Source organism: Rutilus rutilus (genome assembly GCF_951802725.1).
Source record: "Rutilus rutilus genome assembly, chromosome: 1".
Taxonomy (NCBI): Eukaryota; Metazoa; Chordata; class Actinopteri; order Cypriniformes; family Leuciscidae; genus Rutilus; species Rutilus rutilus.
In genome coordinates, this window is record NC_140209.1 from 5,555,151 (window position 1) to 5,582,816 (window position 27,666).

The window sequence follows — 27,666 nt, forward strand, 5'->3', positions numbered from 1 at the left end:
GCAATAAAGATGAATTTATTAACAAAGAGATATACAAGAGTAAAATATCACACTTACTAAATACTACTAAGGAAAGTGACTAAACTACTAACGAAAAATGACTAAACTACTAAGAAAACGTAATCAATAATCAAACAGATACTACACAAATGGATGTTAACAATGAATGTTAAGTAGATGAGCAATGGATTGGATGAAGAAATTGAAGTCAATTGTGGTCTTTCTAGATGCTGGTATAAAATAGTAAATAAGCATTTACTATGAATACAGATAATGTGTCTAATGTATCTATCTGTATATGCAGACCCTAGATACAGTCTCTACAAAAAAACCCAAAACAAATCTGATATAGCAACAAGCTATCCTGTAGCTCAAACAGTAGAGCGTTGGCGCTTGCAACGCCAAGGTAGCCACACTGAGTGCTGGAGGTTCGCTGCTGGTCCTTGTGTAATCTGGAGAACTGTGGGTCAGGCAGTGGTCGATCCGCAGGATCCTTTGCAGACTAGAGGTTACAAAGGCAAGAGTTGTGCAGCTCACGTGAGTTATCACCCAGATGCCCATTACTGTGTTAGTGGGTGAGATTACATTGGCTGTTATTCCCAGTGCGGTTTCCACTGTGAGTGCACAGTTCCCTGGATGAATAAGATGAAAATCCATGAAGCATCTCAAGATGCTGAACTTCAAAGGTGTTTTCCAGTGTGAATTTTCTGGTGCTCTTTAAGTTCATCATCTGTAGTAAAGGCCTTCATGCACTGAAACACACATTGCCGTGTCTTTTCTGGTGTAATATTACTAATGAATCTTCTTCTTGAATCTTCAGGTGTTTCTTCAGGACTGATGCCCAATGAAACAGTTTACCGCACTGATCAGTTAAATGGTCTTTCTTCAGAATGAGAAGATGTGATTTCAGAGAGAAATCCTGAGCCGCTTCTTCCCAGTGTGAACTCTCATGTGAATCTTCAGACTTGATTTACATGTGAAGCGTTTTTTACACTGAGGGCAGGAGATTTATTGCCTTCTGTTTTTCCTTTCTTGTTCACGTCCATCAGGTCTAAAAGAAACATTAAATCATGTGAGATTTCAAATGAGAGACAAACATGAAATTAAAAGTGAAGCTCAAAGTCAAGATCACTGAGTATAATAGTCATTTTAATACCATCAAATCTGGTCAATAACTGCTGAGCACGATTATGATCTATTTTAATGTCATGAAGATGATTTGTGTTATAAATCACTAGTTTGGTCATAAAACTCTAGATGACGCAGGCTTGACATATGATCTGTAAGAAGTCATATAGTTTCCTACACGACACAAGCTGATTGGCCTCTGAGCTTATTTGTTTGACGTTTGTTATGAATGGTCCATCTGTCAGCAAATTCTCATATTTTTGCGCCTGTACAATAGAGAGCGAAAAAGCATCTGCCAGGGGCATAAATGTAAATGTCTCGCATGGCAAAAGTTACTTTCAATGGAGTATTTTACACAATTATCTTGCTAATCATGACTAAAGTAATTCAAAGTGTTCATGAAATGCTAATGTTTTATTTAAAGTAATTCCAATCTTTAATGCTGGTTTCACTAGTGCCACCAAATGCTCTCAAATGTGTATCTGCAGCAGCTCTGGCCATCTGACAAAGTTTATACAAGTAATATACTGGTCAGCACATTTCTTTGAAGGGCAAAGAAACTAGTTGAAATATTCTCCAACCTAAACACCAAACTTTTTGTTCTTCAGCATAGTGATGTTTCTTTAAAAAAAAAAGTATTTAATGATCAAAACAAACAAACTAACCAGGGCTGAAACAACTAATTGTACGTACATCGTACAACTGATCGTACATTGATAAATGTGGCAATCTTCATTTACACTGAACAAAATTATAAACGCAACACTTATGTTTTTGCCCCCATTTTTCATGAGCTGAACTCTAAGATCTAAGACTTTTTCTATGTACAAAAAAGGCCTATTTCTCTCAAATATTGTTCACAAATCTGTCTAAATCTGTGTTAGTGAGCACTTCTCCTTTGCCGAGATAATCCATCCACCTCATAGGTGTGGCATATCAAGATGCTGATTAGACAGCATGATTATTGCACAGGTGTGCCTTAGGCTGGCCAAAATAAAAAACCGAAATGTGCAGTTTTATCTCACAGCACAATGCCACAGATGTCGCAAGTTTTGAGGGAGCATGCAATTGGCATCCTGACTGCAGGAATGTCCAACAGAGCTGTTGCCCGTGAATTGAATGTTCATTTCTCTACCATAAGCCATCTCCAAAGGCATTTCAGAGAATTTGCCAGTACATCAAACCGGCCTCACAACCCCAGACCAGACTCATGATAAATCATTATAAATGTGTTAAGTGTAAAGCTCATGCCTGGTGTTCTCATAACGATAACACAATCTCAGACCTTATGTGAGATTTAAACATAGCCACTGCTCACGTCCATATTGATAAATAAATGCCAATTTTTTGCATGGAAACCGTGCAACCAATTTTCTGTAGTATGCTCGTTTTGTAAATGAGGGTCACTGTGTGAAAACATCTACCAAACATGTTAATTTATAGCAGTAAATTAAATTTCTATGGACTAAATGCACATGAAAAATAAAGTCTAACCCTTAAAGTAACACTATGGAACTTTTCCCCTGCGGTCGCCCTACAGGTTGGAAGCGGAATTGTCTCATTAGAACTACAGAAACGTGACCCGATCTGGCAATCTTAAATGCGTGGTTATAGCAGATAAAGGACCACAAAGCGGAGGCATAAGTGCCTTTCACCCTGTTACGACTTGATGAACCACTGAAACGATTTTGGAAACATTATTTTAAGGTAAAAATCTTCCTTAGTGTTGCTTTAATGGTGAAGCTGCTGCAGGAAAAGCACACAAGCCAAACTAACTTCAAGATTCCAGGTTTTGTTTCTCAGCACATAAAGATAAACTACTCACCGTGATCTCACACTGTGTTGATGTGGTTTCTCCACTGCATGGATCTTCATGTGTCGCTTCAGGTGATTTTTAATAGAGAAACTCTTTCCACACTGATCACACGTGTGCAAATTCTCTCAGCTGTGGATCCTCTCATGTGATCTCAGATGTGCTGACCGACTGAATCTCTTGTCACAGTGTGAACACTTGTAAGGTTTTTCTCCAGTGTGGATCCTCTCATGTGTTTTCAGATTTGCTGACTGACTGAATCTCTTGTCACAGTGTGAACACTTGTAAGGTTTTTCTCCAGTGTGAATTCTCTCATGTGTTTTCAGATGTGCTGACCGACTGAATCTCTTGTCACAGTGTGAACACTTGTAAGGTTTTTCTCCACTGTGGATCCTCTCATGTTTTTTCAGATCTGCTGACAGACTGAATCTCTTGTCACAGTGTGAACACTTGTAAGGTTTTTCTCCAGTGTGGATCCTCTCATGTGTTTTCAGAGATGATGACAGACTGAATCTCTTGTCACAGTGTGAACACTTGTAAGGTTTTTCTCCAGTGTGGATCATCTCATGTGATCTCAAAAGTTCTGACCGACTGAATCTCTTGTCACAGTGTGAACACTTGTAAGGTTTTTCTCCAGTGTGGATCATCTCATGTGTTTTCAGATTTGCTGACCTACTGAATCTCTTGTCACAGTGTGAACACTTGTAAGGTTTTTCTCGAGTGTGGATCCTCTCATGTGTTTTCAGATTTGCTGACCGACTGAATCTCTTGTCACAGTGTGAACACTTGTAAGGTTTTTCTCCAGTGTGGATCCTCTCATGTGTTTTCAGATGTGATGACTGACTGAATCTCTTGTCACAGTGTGAACACATGTAAGGTTTTTCTCCAGTGTGAATTCTCTGATGCAGTTTTAAACCGTCCGCTGTAATAAAAGTCTTCTCACATTCAAAGCACATGTACTCTCTTACACCAGTGTGAGTTTTCTGATGTCTATGTAAAGTTGGCAGCCATGAAAAACTCTTTCCACACACAGAACATGAATGCGGCTTCTCCTTCGTATGAACTGTCAGGTGTGTCTTCAGGTTTGATGCACAGAGAAATGTTTTTCCGCATTGATCACATGAGAACGGCTTCTCTCCGGTGTGGATCCTCATGTGAACATTAAGAGTACGTTTTTGTGGGAAACTCTTTCCGCATTGATCACATGTGAATGGCTTTTCTCCTGTGTGGATTTTTATGTGTTCTTTAAGGTGTGAAGATCGAATGAAACTCTTACCGCATTGATCACATGTGAATGGCTTCACTCCGGTGTGGATCATCATGTGAACATTAAGGTGTGATGATTGACTAAAACTATCCCCACATTGATTGCATACATGCGGCTTCTCTCCTGTATGAACTCTCATGTGAATCTTAAGAGATTTTTTGTCTGAGAATCTCTTTTCACACTGATCACACATGAACGGCTTCTCTTCAGTGTGGATCCTCATGTGAATCTCAAGACGTCGTTTGGTTGTGAAGCTCTTCCCACACTGAGTGCAGGTGAAAGATTTCTTGGCTCTTCTTTTCTTTAAAAAAATATTTTTAGTCTTTGAGCGACTCAAAGGTTTTTCTCCAGGTTTGACATGATGTTCCTCCTTCACTTCACTCAGTTCTTCACTCTCCTCCTTCACTTCACTCAGTTCTTCACTCTCCTCCTCCACTTCACTCAGTTCTTCACCCTCCTCCTCCACTTCACTCAGTTCTTCACTCTCCTCCTCCACTTCACTCAGTTCTTCTTTCTCCTCCTCCACTTCACTCAGTTCTTCTCTCTCCTCCTCCACTTCACTCAGTTCTTCACTCTCCTCCTCCACTTCACTCAGTTCTTCTTTCTCCTCCTCCACTTCACTCAGTTCTTCTTTCTCCTCCTCCACTTCACTCAGTTCTTCTTTCTCCTCCTCCACTTCACTCAGTTCTTCTCTCTCCTCCTCCACTTCACTCAGTTCTTCTTTCTCCTCCTCCACTTCACTCAGTTCTTCTCTCTCCTCCTCCACTTCACTCAGTTCTTCTTTCTCCTCCTCCACTTCACTCAGTTCTTCTCTCTCCTCCTCCACTTCACTCAGTTCTTCACTCTCCTCGATCTCTTCCATCGGGTCTAAAAATCAAAGAGGAAAAAATATTTCATTTTCAGTACATCAAAACAATTCCAAGAGATAATATGAAGTAAAAGGACATAACAGTGAACCATGATGTACCAAAGTAAACAACTTCTATAAATATTACAATCATTTTTATGCCTTTTTATAAATTATATGTCCCTGAAAATATACATGAATGAGGTACATTGGTCTTCAATTATTATTTTTAAAACATTATATACAAATACCATATTTCAGTAGTAAGAAATATTAAATAGATTTGGATCAACAAAATTATCTAATGTAATACGTAAAAAAAAAAATATACAATAGTGTAATAATATTGACACCAACATTTAGATTGATATTTAATTCATTAAACTAAAAACGTAATTATTAAAGGCCAGTTACAATATACTTTTCCTTCCACTGATGTCCATTTATACGCATGTGAATGTGGGACACCGGAAACACAAGATCAAGTGAATTTTGCTGTGAGAAAAAATGCATTTTTGCAGTAACGTGCAGTAGATTGTATATTTGTGGAATTATTATTTTTGTCATATTTGTTTGTATTAAAAGACACCGCAGAGTTTGACCTCATTTCACGACCGTTGCAGTGTTTGCAACATGCTCAAAGTGTAGATTAACGTTGGGCTTTAACTGGTTTTAAACTAACAGTTTTTATTAGCATTATCTGTGTCCAACATGTTTCATTCAACCCTGTTAACTTCTGGACTGATTTTCCTCTAAACAATTTATTAATTGTGACACCCAGGAAGTGACATCATCTGGGCCAGTGTTGCCAGATTGGGCCGTTTTGGACAAAAATTAAAGGGGGGTATTCCAGCAGCCGAAAAGTGTACCTTCTATGTGGGCCGCCATTGGCTAGCAAGCCTTCACCTGCTGTTAGCATTCCATTGACTCGCATTCATTTTGGCGTCACTTTGACAGCGAATAACTTTACATCTGAGGCGTTTAAAGACTCCATTTGTCCATTGTTTATTTCTAAAGAAACACGACAATGTATAAAAGGCTCCATTACCTTGTATCTTACACTATGGCCCTGTAGAAGCAGTTTTTGTCAAAATAGGCTAACGATTGCGTCATAACCACGCGACTCTCTGTCGCACAGTAGAGCGATTACCGTATGGACAGGAGGAGAAGCTTGCAGGCAATCGGGGGGACGTGGAGGCTATAGGACAAAATAATTAATTAGAATACTTAGCAAAAGTTGCTCCTGCTCTTAGCTCATGGACAGCTCCTACTTACGCTCTCTGTCTCTGCAAGTTTCGGAAGGGAATGATTCAGATTTCTCTCGGCACAGCTATTCGAAGGCTTACAACTGTCAGACAGGTTGCTCACGTTACATCTACGTCATCATGCTCAGTTTGAGTCTGCGCAGTACGCTCAGCCATCAGGAAGTGAGTGCTTCTAATTGACTTCACTTTTCTCCGTTGAAGTCGATGGGGTCGCTGTGTCCATTTCTTTTACCGTCTATGCAAAAAATGGGCGGGTGGACAAAATTTGGGCTGGTTTGGGGTCAGTTCGGCAGTTTTCAAACATCTAAATGTCATAGTCTAATTGTTTAATTAACAAAACTCTAGCGTACATGTATTCCATAAAATCAGTAAACATACACTGTACTGTCCTCAATGAATTCACATTCAATTATCCAGCAAGTTAAACAAAATTTTTACTGTATGAATGGCGTGAAACTGAAAATACAAATACATAAACTAATAAGTTATACATGTAACCGGTACAGAAAGTGTACTGTTAAATGTATTTATTGTTTATTATAATTCACACAAAATGGTTTATTTCCAAATGCTTGATATACCTGCCTGAAAAATGTGTGATTTCCCCTTTAATTGATGTGATGTCATGATCCATCTTAATTTCCTGTTTTGTCTCCTCTTCTTCCGTTTTTGCAAGGTTAATGCACTGGAGAGGTAAGGTTATTTTGGGATTCTGATAATCTTTTTTAATCTTAATTGTTGCTTCTATGTCTATATTTTCACTCAAATTTGTGTATATAATATTATTTTACCTGTCTGTGTGGTTATTTTTGTCATTTCATCCCGTTTAAGTTATATTTTAGCATCTGGGCCTAAATGTGGAAATGAGAGCACATGTGATTAAATGTGCATCACATTTGTTTTTAGAGAGATTGTTAAGGGCGATTCACTCAGAGGCTGCTTTTATTTGTTTTAAATAACAGATCAAATCCAGTGAAACTGCCGCCGTTGTCCCGTGTCTGTCTCCACAATGCTACACAACGCAGACAAGTTTTCTAACTGGTGTTGCAGGCCGCGCATCACGCAGGGAATTGCGAGCCACCGGTTACATATACACATGTAAACACAATTGCTTTGGCAAGAAATAACATTTTCAAGAATGTTAAGCAATATCACATGAAAACATGAAAAAGCATGCTGTACCAAACAACATCAATTATCAATATACAAAAATACATTCAACTCAGTGATAATGACAAAACCAGAAACCTCACAAAGAATGCCCCCATCAACAATTTCAAACTAAGATGTCCTTGAATTAAGAAGTCAACAACATGTGCAACCTCATGGTGTCTCTGACTCACAGGCTGATTCAGTCTGAATATAATGACATCACCGTCACACTCTCCAATCTTCCTGCTATACCCTAAAACTGGCAGGGCCAGGACACTCCCTGTCTGGCATCTTTAAGATACCACACTCTAATAAGGATTTAGCTTGGGGACATTAAAAAGATCAATTCTGTTTTCTTTAAGAAGGACGACATCCCCCTCTTTGATGTTGGGTTCTTTGCGTGGCCATCTCTGACGACATTGAAGAGTACACAGATACTCCTTACGCCATCGATACCAGAATTCATCAGCTAGCAACTGAACACGTTTCCACTGATATTTCAGTATATCTCCCTCCACTAATGTCAATGTCAGGAGAAGACTTTGCGTCACTTTTCTGGGTTAACAGCATAGAGGGTGTTAGAATATGAGGATTCTGAGGATCAGACGAGACAGGAATCAAAGGGCGTGCATTCATTATGGCTGTGACCTCAGCCAAGAGTGTAGTTAACACTTCATGAATAAGTCATGCCCTACTGGTCTGAGACAACATCCCATCCAAAATGTGACGTGCTACCCCAATCATACGCTTGGGGATTAAAGATCCAAGTGCATCTCTAGTCTTGTAAGAACTTTGGCACACCATCCTCCTCAGGAGAACTTATCCCCATTTCTTTAAATATGCCAATGAAATTGGTTCTGCAATCTGAACGTAGTTGCTTGGCTATACCACGCAATGAAAAGAAGCGTCTCAATGCATCAATGAAGCTTGAAGAACTAATTTCCTCTACCACTTCTATATGGACTGCCCTTATACATACTAATTAAGTAAACAATACTGCCCATCTCTTACTATTTACATGACCTCCACGTGTACGCCTTGTTGACACTTCCCATGGACCAAACATGTCCAGTCCAACATAAGAGAAAGCAGGGTCTACTTGGAGTCATTCTGCTGGCAGAGCACACATTTTTTTCACATCAACCAGCACAATCTCCATCTTCTGGTAAATGAGCGAAACAGTAAGCAATATGGTTAAGGTGAGCTACAGCCTGGACTACAAACTTCCATCTGGAAAAACGCTCCCATCGATTTGAGCTCAGGTAATTCTCAGACACACGTGGACAGTGTTTTCACCTTAGGACAAATTCGATTCGATTCTTGGATTGTGAAATTCATTGGTCAGGCAGTTCCTCCACAAAAAGATCGAGATTCTGGAGGTATTTGGCTGAGTCTTCAACTGGAAATGCAGCCGCAGTTCAGCCTATACCACGGCGCTAAAAGGTTGATAATGTCAGCCCGAGATCTGTCGAGGGACCAATTGGAGTCCATTTTCAAGGTGATGAACTGGTTGACTGTCCCCCTCCTTGAACTACCACCTTACCGTGATGGAGGGGTTTGAGTACCCGAAAGACCCTAGGAGCTATGTTGTCTGGGGCTATATGCCCCTGGTAGGGTCTCCCAAGGCAAACAGGTCCTAGGTGACGGGTCAGACTAAGAGCGGTTCAAAAACCCTTTATGATGGACCATAACATCGAAAACCATGACGTCGCTTATAGCCCCCAAGCTCAGCCGCCATGTGTTTCAGTGAATGAGAGTCGCTTCCCTGCGCCTTTGGGTCGGGGATAGGTCTCTCACTGTTGTGTGCGCCTATGGGCCAAACGGCAGTGTAGAGTACCCGGGCTTCTTGGGGTCTCTGGGAGGGGTGCTGGAAAGTGCTCCGACCGGGGACCCCGTCGTTCTACTGGGGGACTTCAACACCCACGTGGGCAGCTACAGTGACACCTGGATCGATGATTGAGAGGAACGGCCCCCCTGATCTGAACCCGAGTGACAAACTGCGAAAATAACAAAAGAATGCTGTATTATGCATGCTACGTTACTGGTAGTATATATATATATATATATATATATATATATATATATATATAGCATTCGACCGTGTCCCTCGCGGCATCCTGTGGAGGGTGCTCTGGGAGTATGGGGTCAGGGGCCCTTTGCTAAGGGCTGTCCGGTCCCTGTACGACCGGAGCAGGAGCTTGGTTTGCATTGCCTGTAATAAGTCAGACTGTTTCCCGGTGCGTGTTGGACTCCGGCAGGGCTGCCCTTTGTCGCCGGTTCTGTTCATAATTTTTATGGACAGAATTTCTAGGTGCAGCCAGGGGCCGGAGGGTGTCAGGTTTGGGGACCACATGATTTCGTCTCTGCTTTTTGCGGATGATGTTGTCGTGCTGGGCCAATCAGAACAAGACCTTCGGTGTTCACTAAGGCAGTTTGCAGCTGAGTGTGAAGCGGCTGGGATGAGAATCAGCATCTCCAAATCTGAGGCCATGGTTCTCAGTTGGAAAAGGGTGGCTTGCCCACTTCAGGTTGGTGGAGAGTTCCTGCCTCAAGTGGAGGAGTTCAAGTATCTTGGGGTCTTGTTCACGAGTGAGGGAAGGATGGAACAGGAGATTGACAGACAGATCGGTGCAGCTTCTGCACTAATGCGGCCGGTGTAGAGGTCTGTCGTGGTGAAGAAAGAGCTGAGCCGCAAGGCGAAGGTCTCGATTTACAGGTCAATCTACGTTCCTACTCTCACCTATGGTCATGAGCTGTGGGTCATGACCAAAAGGACAAGATCCCGGACACAGGCAGCTGAAATGAGCTTTCTCCGCAGGGTGGTTGGGCAATCCCTTAGAGATAGGGTGAGAAGCTCGGTCATTTAGGAGGAGCTCAGAGTAGAGCCGCTGCTCCTCCACATCGAGAGGGGTCAGCTGAGGTGGCTCGGGCATCTGTTCTGGATGCTTCCTGGATGCCTTCCCGGGAAGGTGTTCCGGGCGCGTCCCACCGGGAGGAGGCCCCGGGGAAGACCTAGGACACACTGGAGCTCTCCCAGCTGGCCTGGGAACGCCTCGGTGTCCCCCCTAAAGAGCTGGAGGAAGTGTCTAGGGAGTGGGAAGTCTGGGCATCTCTGCTATTGTCTGTGAAGTAATGGTCATATCTTTTTCACTTTTTTTTCAGGGTGGACCCTGAAGAAAATGAAGTTCTAGATGGCCTGCTTGATGTTGAGCTTGAGATAAAAAAAACTCTGCACTTAGTTCTCATTCTCCTGGATCTGTCTGCTGCCTTCGACACTGTGAATCATCAGATCCTTCTGTCCAGCCTCTCATCACTGGGCATCACAGGAACTTCCCTCCACTGGTTTGAGTCCTATCTCACAGGTAGGTTCTTCAGGGTCGCATGGAGAGGCGAGGTATCCAAAGCTCATCAACTGACCACAGGGGTTCTTCAGGGTTCAGTTCTTGGACCCCTCCCTCCTCTTCTCCATCTACACATCACTGGGACACATCATACAGGCACATGGCTTCTCCTACCACTGCTATGCTGATGACACACAGCTCTTCCTCTCATTTCAACCAGATGATCCCACTGTAGCTGCACGGGTCTCCAGCTGTCTGGCGGACATCTCGGCATGGATGAATGAACATCACCTGCAGCTCAACCTGGCAAAGACTGAGCTTCTCGTCCTCCCTGCCAATCCATCTCTATAGCACGACTTCACTATCCAGCTAGAATCATCATCAATCACCCCAGCAAGGTCGGTCAGAAATCTTGGGAGTAATATTTGATGACCAGCTGACCTTCACAGATCACATTTCAAAGACAGCCCGATCAGGCCATCCTTAAAAATATTCTTGTTTGCCGTAACCCGACCGACCCTGTCAATTTAGTACCGACCCAATTATTATTATTTTTTCCCTTTCAGTCCGACCGACTTGCCGGTTGTAAACTTGCGTTAAGACCGACCGATTTTTTTTTAACTCTTCAAACAACTAATACAAATGCAATAAAATAATATTAGTTATTAAGTATTGTGAATATAAATTGCCTAGACCTACATACAAACATAAGCTACGTTCTTTCTTTTAAATAAAAACCCGTGGCGCGTCATCTATGATTATGTTTACACCATTGGTTAACCGTTAACGCATGTCACACTACTGGCTACAAGCTAAGTTTGCTTCGTTTCATTCACTGTCAATGGTTCGCGCTTGGTAATGATGGCTGCGGCTTTACTCTAAAGATTATTTCATTTTTATATGTTGTTGAATATGGTTTATTAAAAAATAGACATGCGAGAGCGTGATATAGGCTATATGTCATGTTTTAGTCAGATATGACGACGCTACTGCAACACGCATTGCCGCAGATGAGAAGCTGAGCATCAACGTGCAAACTATCGCAAATCAAAGTGAAAGTAAGTCGCTGACGCTTAACACACAATCATCATCATTAAATGTAAAGAAACAAAATGATCTTACCAGGGCTGTTTCCGCTTTCTCTTATTGCGGGCTTTGATTCAGAAATTTTAGCTGATGATAAATAAAATAATGTAGTCATAACTGTTGCTTTCGGTGACGTGCACTCCATTAAATCTACATAAAGCGGTAATTGAAGATCGGATTTATATCCGCAAAAAAACAACACACATTTAGCCTATGTAACCAGGTGTAAATGGAATCGTTTTGATAAATCAGATTGCAATCCGATCTGAGAAAACGCATGAAGTGGCCTGGTGTAAACAGCCCTTAGACATAGGTGAAAAATGTTACCTAATGTCACCCGACCCTGATTTTTTTTTTTTTTAAATGAAAAAATATATACTTTTTTATATAATTTTTTTTATATATAAAAAAAATATAGACCGACCTACCGACCCTTTTTTTCTTTTTTTTTGCTGTTACTGCAAACCAAAATATTTTTAAGGATGGCCTCATGCAGGTTTGCACAACATCAGGAAGATCAGGCCTTTCCTAACTAAGCATGCAACACAACTTCTCGTCCAGGCCCTGGTCATATCTAGGCTTGACTACTGCAATGCTCTTCTGGGGGGACTTCCATCATGTGCAACTAAACCTCTAACAATGATTCAGAATGCTGCAGCTCGTCTTGTCTTCAACGAGCCCAAAAGGGCCCACATCACTCCTCTGTTCATCTCTCTGCACTGGCTACCTCTCGCTGCTCGCATCAAGTTCAAGGCATTGACGCGTGCTTACAGATCTATCACAGGCTCAGCTCCCTCCTACTTTCACTCACTCCTTCGAGTCTACACCCCCACCAGAAGCCTACGATCGGTCAACGAGCGACGCCTCGTGGTTCCATCACAGAAAGCCACAAAATCACTTTCCAGAACATTCACAGTTCCATGCTGGTGGAATGCTCTCCCCACCATCATCCGGAATGCAGAATCCCTGGCAACATTCAAAAGACAGCTGAAAACCCATCTCTTCCGTGAGCACTTAACAAAAAAAAAAAAAAAAAAATCCTTTATACCCTCGCTTATCGGGCTTATGCTACTCTGATTAATGCCTGAACTTCTTATTTTGAGCACTTCTTGCTAGGGCTGGGTACCGAACGTCGATACTTTTATGGTATCGAAAAAAATACTCCAATCCTATGAGTATCGAAAAATTCTTTATCTTTCGGTGCCAAATTTCGGTTCCAAAAGCATCTGAGCGCGTAAGTGCAAGCTTATCTGTCCTCTCTACATACTGACAAAGAGCGGAGCTCCGACCCACACCCCCACACACACACACGGAGAGGTGCGGACGGATCAAACTGTTTGCAGTTTTGTTGAAGTCACAGAGAGTCACGGTTGGTCTAAAGTGTGGTAACAGTTTTTTAAAACTTCACGCAGACAGTGTCTGCTGCGATATGATATTAATGACGAGCCGAAAGCGGTCGCAGTGCTGTTGACGTTACACTTCCTCTTACTAGACAAGCAGCCACAATGGTGGTTTCTCTGCCCTGATGACTGACTGACAGGCAGTCATTTTATTAATGTTAGACTATGTCTACATTACCGGATACATTTGAAAACAACGTTTTTGTTTATAAACGCTCTCCGTCCACACTAGCGTTTTCAGGCATTTTCGGACGTTTCAGTGTGAATGAGAAACTTTTGAGAAACGCCTGAAAACGCTAAATTCACCTTACAGCGCATGCGTAAAACCCCACAAAAGATCACTGATATGATTCAGATGGAAAAATAAATAATAAAGTTATCGCGCAATTCTTCTGACAGGATCATTTTATTTAGTAAAATATCTCACCATTCACTGATGCGGTCCAGGTCGCACGCAGTCACCACATGTTTGGTCTAAAACGCAACTGCTCTCATGTATTGCCGCAGGACACCAAATGTGAGTAAATTCTGTCATCTTTGCAGGATTGTGATATGAAGAGTGTGCAATGTAGAATATTTTTAGCAAGTTAGCAACAGTGTGAAAGTGAATAGCACATAACAGGCACAACACTGGTATAAACATGAATATCTAGCCTATTGGTATAATATGCGGAATCATCGTTTTTAAATTCCACCAGTTTCACAGTCCACACTACAACGCGAAAACAGCGTTTTCAAATGTATCCACTTTGGAGTGCATTTTCAAAAAAGCTTTGTTTTCAATAATAAAAATGCCGTCTCTGTGTGGACGGAAGGCCAAAACGGAGAGAAAAATATACGTTTTCAAACGAAAACGTATTAGTGTGGACATGGCCTTACTTAGTAAGCAGTTTTACCAGAATTTTTTTATTTTGATAACTGTTTTGATTCACAATTAAGGTGGAAAATAAAAGCTTTGTGTTTAATGTATTTTTGTTGATGTTGAAATGAATTTTAAAACATATGGTATCGAAAAAAGTATCGTTAGGAGTCGGTATCGAAACTGAGGTATCGAAATTGGCACCGGATCGAAAGATTCTGAACGATACCCAGCCCTACTTCTTGCGTTGTTTTTTGCCTCTACACGATGACTCGCTTAATTTAGTCCTAATTTGTAAGTCACTTTGGAAAAAAGCGTCTGCTAAATGACTAAATGTAAATGTAAGTCATTTTGATACAATCATGCCGTGTCATTGAATAAGATTGAACCATATAGTAGGGGAGAGCGGGTCTGGTTGGGTCAAGGGTTGGTTGGCACACAGTTCAATCCCAGTACACCAGAGGGCGCTGCCACAAAAATCTGACATTAAAATGACTGCCCTCTTGACCTGAACACACCAATTTAGTAAAATCATCGAATTGTCACTAACTGTTGAGGTGAGGATAACTTTTCTATTTTAAAGTGTAAAAAAAAAAAAAAAAACATTCTCCCCACTAAATACATTTATTTTAGAACTATGATAGATAGAGATATATAAAATGTAAGGATTTCTGTTGATAGAGATAGGATCAGCTATATTTTGATATGAAATTTAAAAGTCTCTGATGAGTGATGCTATGTGGCTAACATAATTTCAGTAAAGAGGTGTGTCCTAATGTGGGTGGGGCTGGTTGTCATACTGATTTGGGGGTTGGTTGACACATGTGCCAACCAACCCCAGTATAGCCATTTGGTTATAAATGTATCAATTTATGCATTTTACATATGTTAAAACATAATTAATATTTCATATTATATATATATATATATATATATATATATATATATATATATATATATATATATTCATTTTGTATGTAAATAAATATAACAATGCTTTACATTTTTATCGGGATTGTAGCCTACGTTAAATTCTCAGGAACATAAATTTATTATGTATGAAATAATTTTCTTTTAAAAGTCAAAATGGTCAGAAAATATTTAAGAACAACAGACAGGGGAAAGACACCAGCACAGATTATGCTAGAGGCAGCTAGACAGGTGAAGACTCAAAACAGAAGTATTAGGAGCACAGCAGACGACTTCAAAATACCAATACCATTGTCAAATAACATCAAGGTGCCTGAGACTCGGTCAGAGCTGCAGCAAGCTGGTCGTGACTGATTTACTTTGTTTTTGAGGGGGCACCCTTCCCTTTCTATAAGGAAGCCAGAGGCCACAAGCCTTGCTCATGCTACAAGCTTTAATAAAGAAAATGTTAAAGCCTTCTTCAACAACCTAGATACCGTCATGCATAGGCACAGGTTTCATCCAGGTGACATCTGGAACATGGATGAGACAGGTGTCACTTAAGTCCAGAAACCAAACAGGGTCATTGCCAGGCAGCAAATTGAGTCAATAACCTCAGCAGAACGAGGGTCGCTTATTACCCTTGCCTGCGCAGTTTCAGCCACAGGGAATAGCCTTACTCCATATCTTGTCTTCCCCAGGGTAAAATTCAGGGACCACTTCATTCTGAATGGACCTACAGGTTGCAAAGGAGGTGCAAACCCGTCAGGATGGATGAAGGAAGAACACTTTGTTGAATTCCTGAAGCATTTTGTGGAGAATACAAAATACACAAAAGAGAAGCCATGTCTCCTTTTGCTTGACAACCATGGGTCCCATCTCTCTGTCAGTGGCTTGAACTATGCCAAAGAAAACGGTGTAGTCATGCTATAATTCCCCCCACACCGCTCCCATTGACTACAGCCTCTTGACCGCACTGTGTATGGGCCTCTGAAGAGGCATGTCAACACAGCCTGTGACTCATGGATGCTCAACAACCCTGGCAAAACCATGTCTATATATGATGTGCCTGGGATTGTTGCCACAGCATACCCATTGGCTGCAACCCCAAATAACATCCAATCAGGATTCAGGGTGGCTGGAATTTTCCCCTATAACAGGGATGTTTTTCCAGAAGAGGCCTTCGCCCCATCTTATGTTACAGACCGGCCAAACCCAGTCACAACTGTCTTGTTGATTTCCCTGATGAGCTTCACCCTGTCACTGACAATGCTGTGCAACAGCTTCAGCCTGGCATTGACAATGCTGTGCCCAGACCAAGTGGTTTTTCTGCTGGTACTGGGAGACGTCTCCTAACCCCAGAAGAGCTGCGCCCATTCCCTAAGGCTGGGCCTAGGAAAGTTGGTGGTGCCGTCAGGAGGAAGAGGAAGACCGTCTTCCTGACAGACACACCAGTCAAGCGACAACTAGAGGAACAAAAGGCCGCCACAAAGAAGAGACTCTTAAAAAAAAAAAAAAAGTAGCCACAACTAAAAGCTCCATCCAAAGCTCCTGCTCCTTAAAAAAAAACGGAAAATGAGATCATCATCTGAGTCTGAAGAAGAGGAATACTGTCTGGTTTGTTTAGAGTCATATGAGAATAGCCGACCTAGGGAAGTTTGGCTTCAGGCCATCCTTAAAAATATTTTGGTTTGCAGTAACAGCAAAAAAAAAGAAAAAAAGGGTCGGTAGGTCGGTCTATATTTTTATATATATAAAAAAAAATTATATAAAAAAATATATATTTTTTCATTTAAAAAAAAAAAATCAGGGTCGGGTGACATTAGGTGACATTTTTCACCTATGTCTAAGGGCTGTTTACACCAGGCCACTTCATGCGTTTTCTCAGATCGGATTGCAATCTGATTTATCAAAACGATTCCATTTACACCTGGTTACATAGGCTAAATGTGTGGTTTTTTTTTGCGGATATAAATCCGATCTTCAATTACTGCTATGTAGATTTAATGGAGTGCACGTCACCGAAAGCAACAGTTATGACTAGGGGTGCACCGATCCGATATTAGGATCGGATATCGGCCGCGATACTGATAAAATAGCTGGATCGGGGATCGGAAAAAATAACAGATCCACGGGCCGATCCAGGTTTTTTTTTTTTTTTTTTTCGTCGTCGCAGCAGAACCTACGTCATTCGTCAGCTTCACGCGTGTCGCATGCTAGAAGCAACATGGAGCGAGCCAGAGGCCGTTTCTCAATACCAAGTACGCAAACTTCGGACTTGCGTCCTCCTTGGTAGTTCGGACTTGCCAAGTTCGACTCAGGAGAACGAACTCCCGAGGACGAGAGGACGCGAGTCCGGTTATTCTGCAAATGGAACAGCATGCGTTCTTGATCGCGTCACTCAGCTCGCTCTGGCTACTCCGGTAATCTCTTTATGTATATTTTAGCCCAAAATAAAACGAAGTATGTTATACAACACCACTCTGCCTCTTTTCATTTAAAAAAAAAAAATCTTAAACATATTAATGGCCACATAAATGTGGTTCAGGCAAACGCGTACATTGATTATCTTTACTGCATATTAACAACACGAAATATAAAACACAACCCTGCTTCTTTTTGTTTTCATTTTTTAAAATATGAAACATAATGATCATTAAAACTGACATTTAAATTTGCCATTGCTGATTAAGTGAGCATTCACAGGTCATGTTTGTGATGGTGGTGTGACACACATTACAATGTTTGGTTATTATTATTTGTATGTGTGATCAAGTTGTTGTTCGACCAACTTTTTATTTTTTTTATTCTCAGGTTCAGCTGCTATGTTGCATTTTAAATTCCTGTTGCAGGACTTTGCACTTTATATTTTTACATGTTTACAATTTTTGGAAACACAGTTTTTTTTTGTTTCCACCGCTACATTTTAATTAGATTTTTTTTACATTTATTTAAAGAAGTTTGATTATATTCTATTTTCGATTTGAATGCACAATTGTTTTTTAAATAAATAAGAATACAACACATTACATACATCTGTTATTTTGTCTTAGTTATGTTTAGTTAGTAAAGTCTGGTGCCTTTAGTCTCTTCAAGGAAGGTATAAGGTGGAAGGTATACAGTTTATTATTAATTCAACTATAGTATCGGATCGGTATCGGGTATCGACAGATACACAAAGCCCAGGCATCGGTATCGGTATCGGGACTGAAAAAGTCGGATCGGTGCACCCCTAGTTATGACTACATTATTTTATTTATCATCAGCTAAAATTTCTGAATCAAAGCCCGCAATAAGAGAAAGCGGAAACAGCCCTGGTAAGATCATTTCGTTTCTTTACATTTAATGATGATGATTGTGTGTTAAGCGTCAGCGACTTACTTTCACTTTGATTTGCGATAGTTTGCACGTTGATGCTCAGCTTCTCATCTGCGGCAATGCGTGTTGCAGTAGCGTCGTCATATCTGACTAAAACATGACATTTGGCCTATAACACGCTCTCGCATGTTTATTTTTTAATAAACCATATTCAACAACATATAAAAATGAAATAATCTTTAGAGTAAAGCCGCAGCCATCATTACCAAGCGCGAACCATTGACAGTGAATGAAACGAAGCAAACTTAGCTTGCAGGCAGTAGTGTGACATGCGTTAACGGTTAACCAATGGTGTAAACATAATCATAGATGACGCGCCACGGGTTTTTATTTAAAAGAAAGAACGTAGCTTATGTTTGTATGTAGGTCTAGGCAATTTATATTCACAATACTTAATAACTAATATTATTTTATTGCATTTGTATTAGTTGTTTGAAGAGTTAAAAAAGAATCGGTCGGTCTTAACGCAAGTTTACAACCGGCAAGTCGGTCGGACTGAAAGGGAAAAAAAAATAATAATTGGGTCGGTACTAAATTGACAGGGTCGGTCGGGTTACGGCAAACAAGAATATTTTTAAGGATGGCCTCAGTGCCTGTATTGCAAAAAGTGGGCCCATGACTTATGCACTCCAGGTTTACCGGTCTACATCTGCCAGAACTGTGATTCATCTGATTGAGATACAGACATGTTGACATGCTAGTTAGCCTAACAGCATACTGCATTATTTCTGTTACTCCTAATACTACACACTAGGGTTGTGCCGATAGACGATAGTATCGTGTATCGACAATAGTCAGAAATATCGCTGCTGGCAGATGCCTTTGACAATATCAATACGATAATTGGCTTGTTTTCCCATTAATGTATAAAATCATTATTATTATTATTATTATTATTATTAAGCTAGTATTGTTAGGAACTACAATTCATTTAATTAACAACAATTAACTACAATTAATTTGCCTTGCCTTAGTTGCCTAAATTCATAACGACATCACCACATAACCACGCTTGCGACATCACCGACACGCGCGTATGAGAGCTCCTCAAAGAAAATGTTTTTAAAACAGACATCAAAACTACATCCCACAACAAAATTTAATTGCAAGGTGATCCATTCACAAATTGTCAAGAGTGCTTGTTTTAACAGATGCATCATTCTTATACAGAGCCAAGATGAAGACGGCATCGTTGTTCGTCAGTATTTTGTTTCCGTAGCACATTAACAAAAGATTTAATGACACTAATAACACTAAAAACAATACAGTTACAAAATATTAATGATAACTAGAAAAATGCATTTCCGGAGGAACTGCAAAGTGTGCTTGCTCGGGTGCAGTGCACTAACGTTAGCAGGTAGTGGATAGATGCGAGATGCGAGAAAAAAATGCGAGAATGCGAGAAAAAAGATGTTAAACTGTCTTCTATTTTTGAATTTTTGAATTTAATTCCTCAATCAGCGCTGGACCGGCATTTTCTGTCTTCCGCTGAGCCCTGGCCGTAGACAGATCATATGTTTTACCCTGTCAATGCAGTGGTCTGCGTTGCGCTGATCTTATTCACACTATCGAGTGTAGGTGCAGCATTCTAACATTGAGTCATAATGAGCTGTTTGTGAAGAAATGATCCGCTTCCAAATTATGTCATTTTAATCACGAAATTGAAACATTAAAAAACAATTTGCTCTTTATGGTGTGCGAGTGATAGAGCGCGGCAGCAACAAACCATCAGCTTGCAGCGTAACAACATTGAATGCTCGGCCGAACAGCTGATCATAGCTGTACAGGGCGCCTTATTATTTTCCATCTCCATAAATATATCTAGTAGTAAAGCTAATGCAAGGGCTAGAAATCTATTAATCTTTTGCTGATACTTCCTTAGCTGTGTCTGAAACGGCTCACTCGTTCACTAATCCCTACATAATGAATGGCAGTTGAGTGCACTACATCAGCAAAGAATTCGGACGCTGACATAATTATCACGCGCCAGAGAGCTCAGACAATTTGTCATAAACATTACCTACCCATCTTTAATATTTCCTTTTTTTGGCTGTATGAATTGTATGTAACAATTGTATGTATGTATTTTTCACGTTTATTGCGTTATTTGATTAAAAAAAAAGATAATAAAAACACTTAATTGCTTTTCATATTTATTTACTTTTTACATTTATATGTGAAAATTAAAGAGAACAAAACACTACACAAGTTAACACAACACATGTGTTTATTCAAATATAGATATAACGGTATATATAAATAAATAACCAGGCGTCTGGTCTTATAAATGATTGTTTTCTAACTCGCGTGCACCGTTGCCATGGTGAATTTTTTTTTTATTTTTCATTCGCGCTCTATCGCCTTATTGAGTTGTGTCTCAGCAAGTGTACATCGTATGTACACTCGAATTCAGAGAGGATTGTGGGTAAAAGTAGTGAAGAATGTAGGGAATGATGTCGTTCACTCAGAATTCGGACACCACTACAAAATGGCCGACACCCTAAATAGTGCACTATATAGTGGATAGGGAGCGATTTCAGTCACAGCTCTTGTCATCATGGAGAGCGCAGTTCACGGTTGCATAGCAACGACAGACGCCACAGGAGAACAAGCGCTTGTGGAAAGGAGACAGCGGCGCGCTCGCGCTTTCCACTTGTTTTATGGTTTTTACACATCTAATGTGCGTTCCATTCGACAGGGTCCATACGCAGTGTTCACTGCTCCCCTACCCCCTGAGCACAGTATATCAGTTGAAGTGGACTTCACTGACAATAACCGCTCATTTGAAACGCCCAGCAAATGTCATCAAAGAAAGTCAACGACGGAGTCGCGCAGATTATGATATAACAAATATATATAGGACTACATTCATATTTTAATTTTTATTATTATATTATATATTTACAATTATATTGCACTATTTTACAACTACCTAAAATAAAATCACTTTACTTCACAAACTAGCTAAGCTGGCTGCATTCACTGAGGTAAATTATAATCATCAAAAATAGTATATGTAATATTCACAACAATAACCGTTAAAAATACTGTCATTTGTATAACAATGGCGAAATGTATTACTTGCACACATACGTAAACTCCTCCATCGTTATGACCGTTCTGACTGGTGACGTGGTGCGCGAAATGACAGTTGGGTGTGTGATCATCGCTCTCCACTTCCTGTAAAGTGATGTATCGATGTTCCCTTATTCCCTATGCCGTGTGCAGTGCCCTTCGAACTGAACATGTTCGCTCCCTTCGGATTAGACTCTAACTTAAGATGGCGGAAAACCCTGTGAAGTCCACTTCGCAGTCCACAACGCACCTCTAGAGCGACGTTGTTGATTGTTTGAGTATGTGACTGCGTGTTTCTCCTTGTTTTCTATTGTTATGCGCAGCATATTTCCCGTACGCACAAACACAGCCACAGACAATGAATTGTTTGTTCGGTTATCGAAGAAGAGCATGATGTATTTTGTATAAAGTTTTTTTTATTATTATTATTTTTTTTTTATTAACTGCTTTGAGGATTGGAAATGCACAATTCATGCATACAAATCTGTATATATTAATAAATGAAGATGATTAAAATAGACCAATGCAAAAAACGAAATTCATGCCTGCATTTATTAAGACAAACCTGGTAAAAACGAATGCATACACTGACTTGGCTGCTCTGTGAAATGTAATACAACAGTGCCACCTACTGTCTAAATGCATTAACATTAAAAGGTGAAACTCTTGCATAGACATAGGTAAATGGGTTTGTCTATTAGCCTGAAAAAAAAAAAAAAAAAAAAAAAAAATTCAGATCTTGTGCTTCCTCACATTGGAGTCCCAAGTTCATGTATAAAGTTTGGTTTCGATACGTGACAGAGTTCCTGAGATATGGACGACTTCCTGTTTGGCGACTACGCCGCTGATTTCGTTTGGCTGTGACGGGCAAACGCTTCCGAAAATCCAAAATCCTTCTAGTAACTTTTGTGAGGCTTGGTCCAAGGATCATGTACGTCCAGTTTCGTGAAGTTCGGACCAAATTTGTGACCTGTGAAACTTTAGTTTAGCTTTCTGTTCAATCCAATATTGCGGACAAACGACATGGACTCGTGATGTCATCTTCGCGAGCAACTTACACCGGTACTGACCGGACGTTTTAAAGTTGGAACGGTGTCTCTGTCTCAAAGGGCCTAGGCGCAGGAGCTGGCCAAATAGCTGGGGGGGGGGGGGGGGGGGTTGCCAAATTATGTAAAATTTTGGATTTAAAAAAAAAAAAAAATTATCTTGTACATCCTCACATTGGAGTCTTGAGTTAATGTACAAAGTTTGGTTTCGATACGTGATAGAGTTCCTGAAATATGAACTACTTCCTGTTTTGGCGACTACGCCGCTGATTTCGTTTGGCTGTGACGGGCAAACGCTTCCGAAAATCAAAAATCCTTCTAGTAACTTTTGTGAGGCTTGGTCCAAGGATCATGTACGTCCAGTTTCGTGAAGTTCGGACCAAATTTGTGACCTGTGAAACTTTAGTTTCGCTTTCTGTTCAATCCAGTGTGGCGGACAAACGACATGGACTCGTGATGTCATCTTCGCGAGCAACTTAAACCGGCACTGACCGTACGTTTTAAAGTTGGAACGGTGTCTCTGTCTCAAAGGGCCTAGGCGCAGGAGCTGGCCAAAATTTTTCTCCCGGGAATAATAAGAAGAAGAAGAAGAAGAAGAAGAAAACTTAAGAAGAACTATAAGTGTGCTGCTTTCAGCAAGCACACTTAATAATAATATCAATAAAATTATATATAGGCCTAATAAAAGTCTTTAGATCACGAACGTACAACTCTGCCATCTGTGAAAATCAAAAGCAACTTCAAACACTTGTTTAACAAGAAATATTTTTCTAATTTTTTTACTGTCAATAATGTAAGTCCACAAGAGAAATATTAAGCCAGTAAATTAAGATAGTTGCTATACCGTTGTATCCACCGTCGTCTCTGAGAGAATGCGCCGTTAATGCAGCGAAAGCTCAGTCCGTTTCTGCTTTCATTTTCAGGGAATGAGCGCGTTTACATGCACGTTATTAACTCGATTATGCGGAATAAACTGACAATGCATGTGGTCATGTAAACGCATTAACCCGTTTTCCTTTATCAGAGTCAAGTCATGAGTTTAAGTATTACCGATCGACTTTTAGATTTTTGCCTCTGATTTCTCCCGGCATTTAAAACACATTAACCCGCGTTATTTGGGCTTATTGAAGTGCGGTGCGCATATGTGAAGTGCATCCAGACAGAGAGAGCACTGGTAGGAGGATATATATCGCAGACTCCTGACTCTTTCTTGACCCAAGAAATTATTAAAACGTGTTCACATCTCGTGCAGAAGTACAGTCAAAATTAAAGCCCTGCATTTCAGCCCGAGCCCGACGGGCCCCGACTTTTTTACGCCCCTAGGGCCGGGCTTCGGGCCAATTTTCACGTCATAGTTCACATGCGGGCCGGGCCTCGGGCTTTTTTTGGGACCCCTATATTTTTTATATTTTTAGACATTAATTAAAAAAATATGAGAAGTTGACGTCGACGATAGAAAAACAAACATAGAAAGACGTTTAATAACCTCATAACTTTCATAATCGTATAATTACACTGACATATGATTGACATGACAGTCGCACGCACGCACGCACACACACACAGAAGGTTTCCCGTCAGCGCGACCCACGATTCACCTCATGTGCAAATAATGGAGAATATGAGAAAAATCGCGAGTGATAGAAGAGGACTGGGTTAAAATCTTCCACTGTGGATGCTATTCTTTTTCTCCACGATGCTCTGTAAGAGACTGTTCTAACTTTTCGTTTGGTTTTCGTTTACACTGTTGGAAACTACTGATGTTTTTCATTTGATTGGACTTTATTTTCGTTTAACTGTTGGAAACTACTGGAAAAAATAATGGCCATGTTCTGTGGTGCATTTTTGAGGTAAGATAACCTGCAAGTTTGTTTTTGATTTATTTAATTTAATTTGTTTAGATTGTAGGCTGCTGCTCATTTCGTTTGCGAGCGCTGTTGCGAGCAGCCTGAGCCTGCCTCAGTATTTCAAAAAAATTGTAGGCCTACTCACTGTGGTTTAATAAATAAACATTAAACTAACTGTCTGTGTGATATGCTTGAAGTGTTTTTATATCTATGGATTTTATTGTAGCTAAGTAAAGTATTAGCGTTGATTTGAGAGGCTAAATTGATCAAACATGTTTTACTCGCTGTTGGCTCGGCTTGCCGCTGGTAATTTTTTTTTTTTTTTTTTTTTTTTAAATGCTCCAAACATTTGTCTAAATTAACTTAATAAAGAAATGAAAAGAAAAGAAACATAACTAACAAAACGGACATATTTTAATGGCAGTCTGCCGCTGTGAAAAAAAAAAAAAAAACGGGCTCGGGTCGGACTCGGGCTGATAATTCTGATGAGCTGTCGGACACGGGTCGGGCTAGGGCCTGAGCGTCTCGGGCCAGGGCCGGGCTCGGGCCTAGATTTGAGGCCCGTGCAGGGCTCTAGTCAAAATGCTGCATCTGTAACGGCATGAGAGGATCATGTGTGTCCATAAATTTCCCGCTGACATGTTGAAATACTCCGAGTCAGATACAAGAATAATTAGGATTTTTTACTTCACTATGCTGGGAAATAACCTGATTTAGCCTATAAATAAACACTCCACCTTTGCTAGCAAAATAGAAAAAGATTCTCATATATAAAACGAAGTAATAAAACAAGCAAATTGATGAGTAAATATAAGCAAGTTAATAATCAAATAAGTAAGCCCCGCCCCCCTCACGATAATATCGTATATCGCCGATCTCACAGGCTGACGATAGGACGATATGAAAATGGAGCATATCGCCCAACACTAATATATATATATATATATATATATATATATATATATATATATATATATATATCATATTATAATAATACTAGTGTATGTTGTATATTTATAAATATAAATATAATAACTGTCTGAGCTGTCTTAAGAGAATAGCTGGCCTGGGGAAGTTTAGCTTCAGTGCCACTAATACACAAACACACACACACACACACACACACACACACACACACACACACACACACACAATACAAACTGTATTTGTTTTTGGTTTGGTTAATAATTTGGTTAAAAATGGGCAGAAATTTTGTTGAATCTTTTTCTGCTTCTGTTTTGAATTACATGCTCAAGTTCTTTATATTTGTCACCTCATTCTTTGTAACTAGCATCTGTGCCAACTAACCCCCATACTGGACACAACATGACTTTAATGATGAATAAAACATTTGTAGGAATAATTTGTGAGCATTAAATATATCTGTTGATTAGCTGAGATCTCAACCTTTCAGTTACTGGTTAGACTATTTTAACATAGCATGACTGAGAAATATAACAGAGAGTGAAAAGTGTGCCAACCAGCCCTCTCATGAAACTTAAAACTAAAACAAATTATATAACCATTAAGAGTACAAACATACCTTTAAAGAAGAGTAATAACAGGCGAAATGAGCAAAGCACACCGGAAGTCCTGCTCTCTCACTCCTGCATGGACAAACACACGCGCGAATGAAGAGATAGGCGTATCACGATTAAAAGCGCCACTTTCAACGAGAGAGATCGATAATTAGACGATTTACACTGTGGTAATGTTACAAAGAGACAGTAAATAGCACATGTGTATGAGAGAATGAACAATACTGTGCTTCCCGTCTGCTTTCACAGTGAGACTAAGCGCGAGTGCGAAGAGAAGAGAAAGCACTTCCTATTAAGCCTTGTTTATACTTTCGCCTGGCTCCGCAGTGCGAGTCTCCGCAGACTGCGCGCGCACCTCCCCAAACGGACGAGGCGTTTATACTTGACGCGCTCGCCGTTGTACTATTCTTTGAAACGACAGGGGGCGACTCGAGTAATTGTCCTCTAAACCAGGGGTTCCCAAACTTTTTCATTCTAGGACCCACCTAGACAAGTATAATCAATCTCAAGACCCACTTGCACTGGTGCTACCAACTTTCTCAGTTGGTCGCATCAGAATGATTTGGTCGCACCTTTTTTTTTTTTTTTTTGCTACATGCCATGGGATTGATCAATGCATGCTGATGAGTTTGCATGCTAGTTTTGCACTGATGTAAAAAGACTGACAGTGACAAGACCTCATGTTAGCAAAATATTTTAAACTTTTAACTCTTAAAAAAAAACTTTAAAAAAACATGTTCTTTAATGTTTGATTACAATTTTACAGATGGGAAATTAAAATATTTTATCAATAATAATAATGCCACTGACGATTCTGATTATCGATGCGATTCTTTAACGATTCTCTTATCGATTCTTGATAGCACTGTGTGGAAAAATGTAGTCATATGCTTTTCAAAAAAAAAAAAAAAAAACAAGGGGTTTAATTTATTTTAAAGCTTAAGCTTGAGTAAGCAAACTGTACTTTTTATGTAATTTATGTAATAAATAGAACCTTATTGTAAAGTGTTACATTACACCGATTCAGACGTCTTCTGAGTTCACTGTTGGAAAGATCAGTTGTTTTAACCATTCATTCAAATTAATTTCAAAGGAGTCGATTAGTTCGCGAATTGGACGTGTCGTGCGCGTTGTGTGATTATCCCAGCAGTTAGGACACGGACATCCAAGATTTGTGTCAACACAGAAAACCTTTCATCACTGGATAGTTTTTTTGTTTAATTAAAGTGTTGTTTTATGTCAGCTGAATGTCTGGGACGCTTTTCAGAGAAGATCAAAGGCAACAACTTATTTAGCAGAATTCACACCCAGCAGTAATTAAGGGGAAAAAAATCTCCGAATGCTCCACATGAAACTTTGGTCTTCCGACCTTTTACCACCGTGTCGATTTATTTTGATTAATATGTGCGAGGGAGAGAGAGCAAGACAGCGCTTAGTTTGGAGACCGTGAAGTCTTGTTTACACTTTCGCCTGGCTCCGAAGAGAGAGAGAGAGAGCGCGCGCGCGACCGAGTCTCTCTCTCTGCTCGTACTCTGTCACAAGCGCAGCCGTTCATCTACATTACTCACCGATCAAATAAGACTTTGGCGGGACAAAAATTCACTTTGGCGGGCGCTAAAACTCACTTAAGAGTCGTTTGTTCATTAATCGGACTGGTTTTGTTTCACTCATCGTAATGTAAATTTAGCTGCAGCTAAGTGCCTTTGTGCGACCCA

General features: G+C 40.3%; 2 protein-coding genes across 3 annotated transcripts in view; one reads left to right on the forward strand and one right to left on the reverse strand.

Moving 5' to 3' along the window:
- On the reverse strand, positions 1 to 26,845 carry LOC311301890 (uncharacterized protein). 2 transcript variants are annotated; one of them, XM_084427279.1, is made up of 4 exons: positions 7,112 to 9,445; positions 6,902 to 7,005; positions 2,954 to 5,075; positions 1 to 1,051 (listed from the first exon to the last, which is right to left on the reverse strand). In XM_084427279.1, exons 2-3 carry the CDS (start codon positions 6,945 to 6,947, stop codon positions 3,070 to 3,072), a joined length of 2,052 nt encoding a protein of 683 aa, XP_084283405.1. In that variant the 5' UTR covers positions 6,948 to 7,005; positions 7,112 to 9,445; the 3' UTR covers positions 1 to 1,051; positions 2,954 to 3,069. The 2 variants fall into 2 exon arrangements, with proteins under 2 accessions (XP_084283405.1, XP_084283406.1); XM_084427280.1 differs by lacking the exons at positions 6,902 to 7,005; positions 7,112 to 9,445 and adding an exon at positions 25,957 to 26,845.
- The window catches only part of LOC311302232 (uncharacterized protein), a 340,899-nt gene that overhangs the window by 197,864 nt on the left and 115,369 nt on the right, over positions 1 to 27,666 (forward strand). The gene's annotated exons all lie outside the window — the stretch shown is intronic.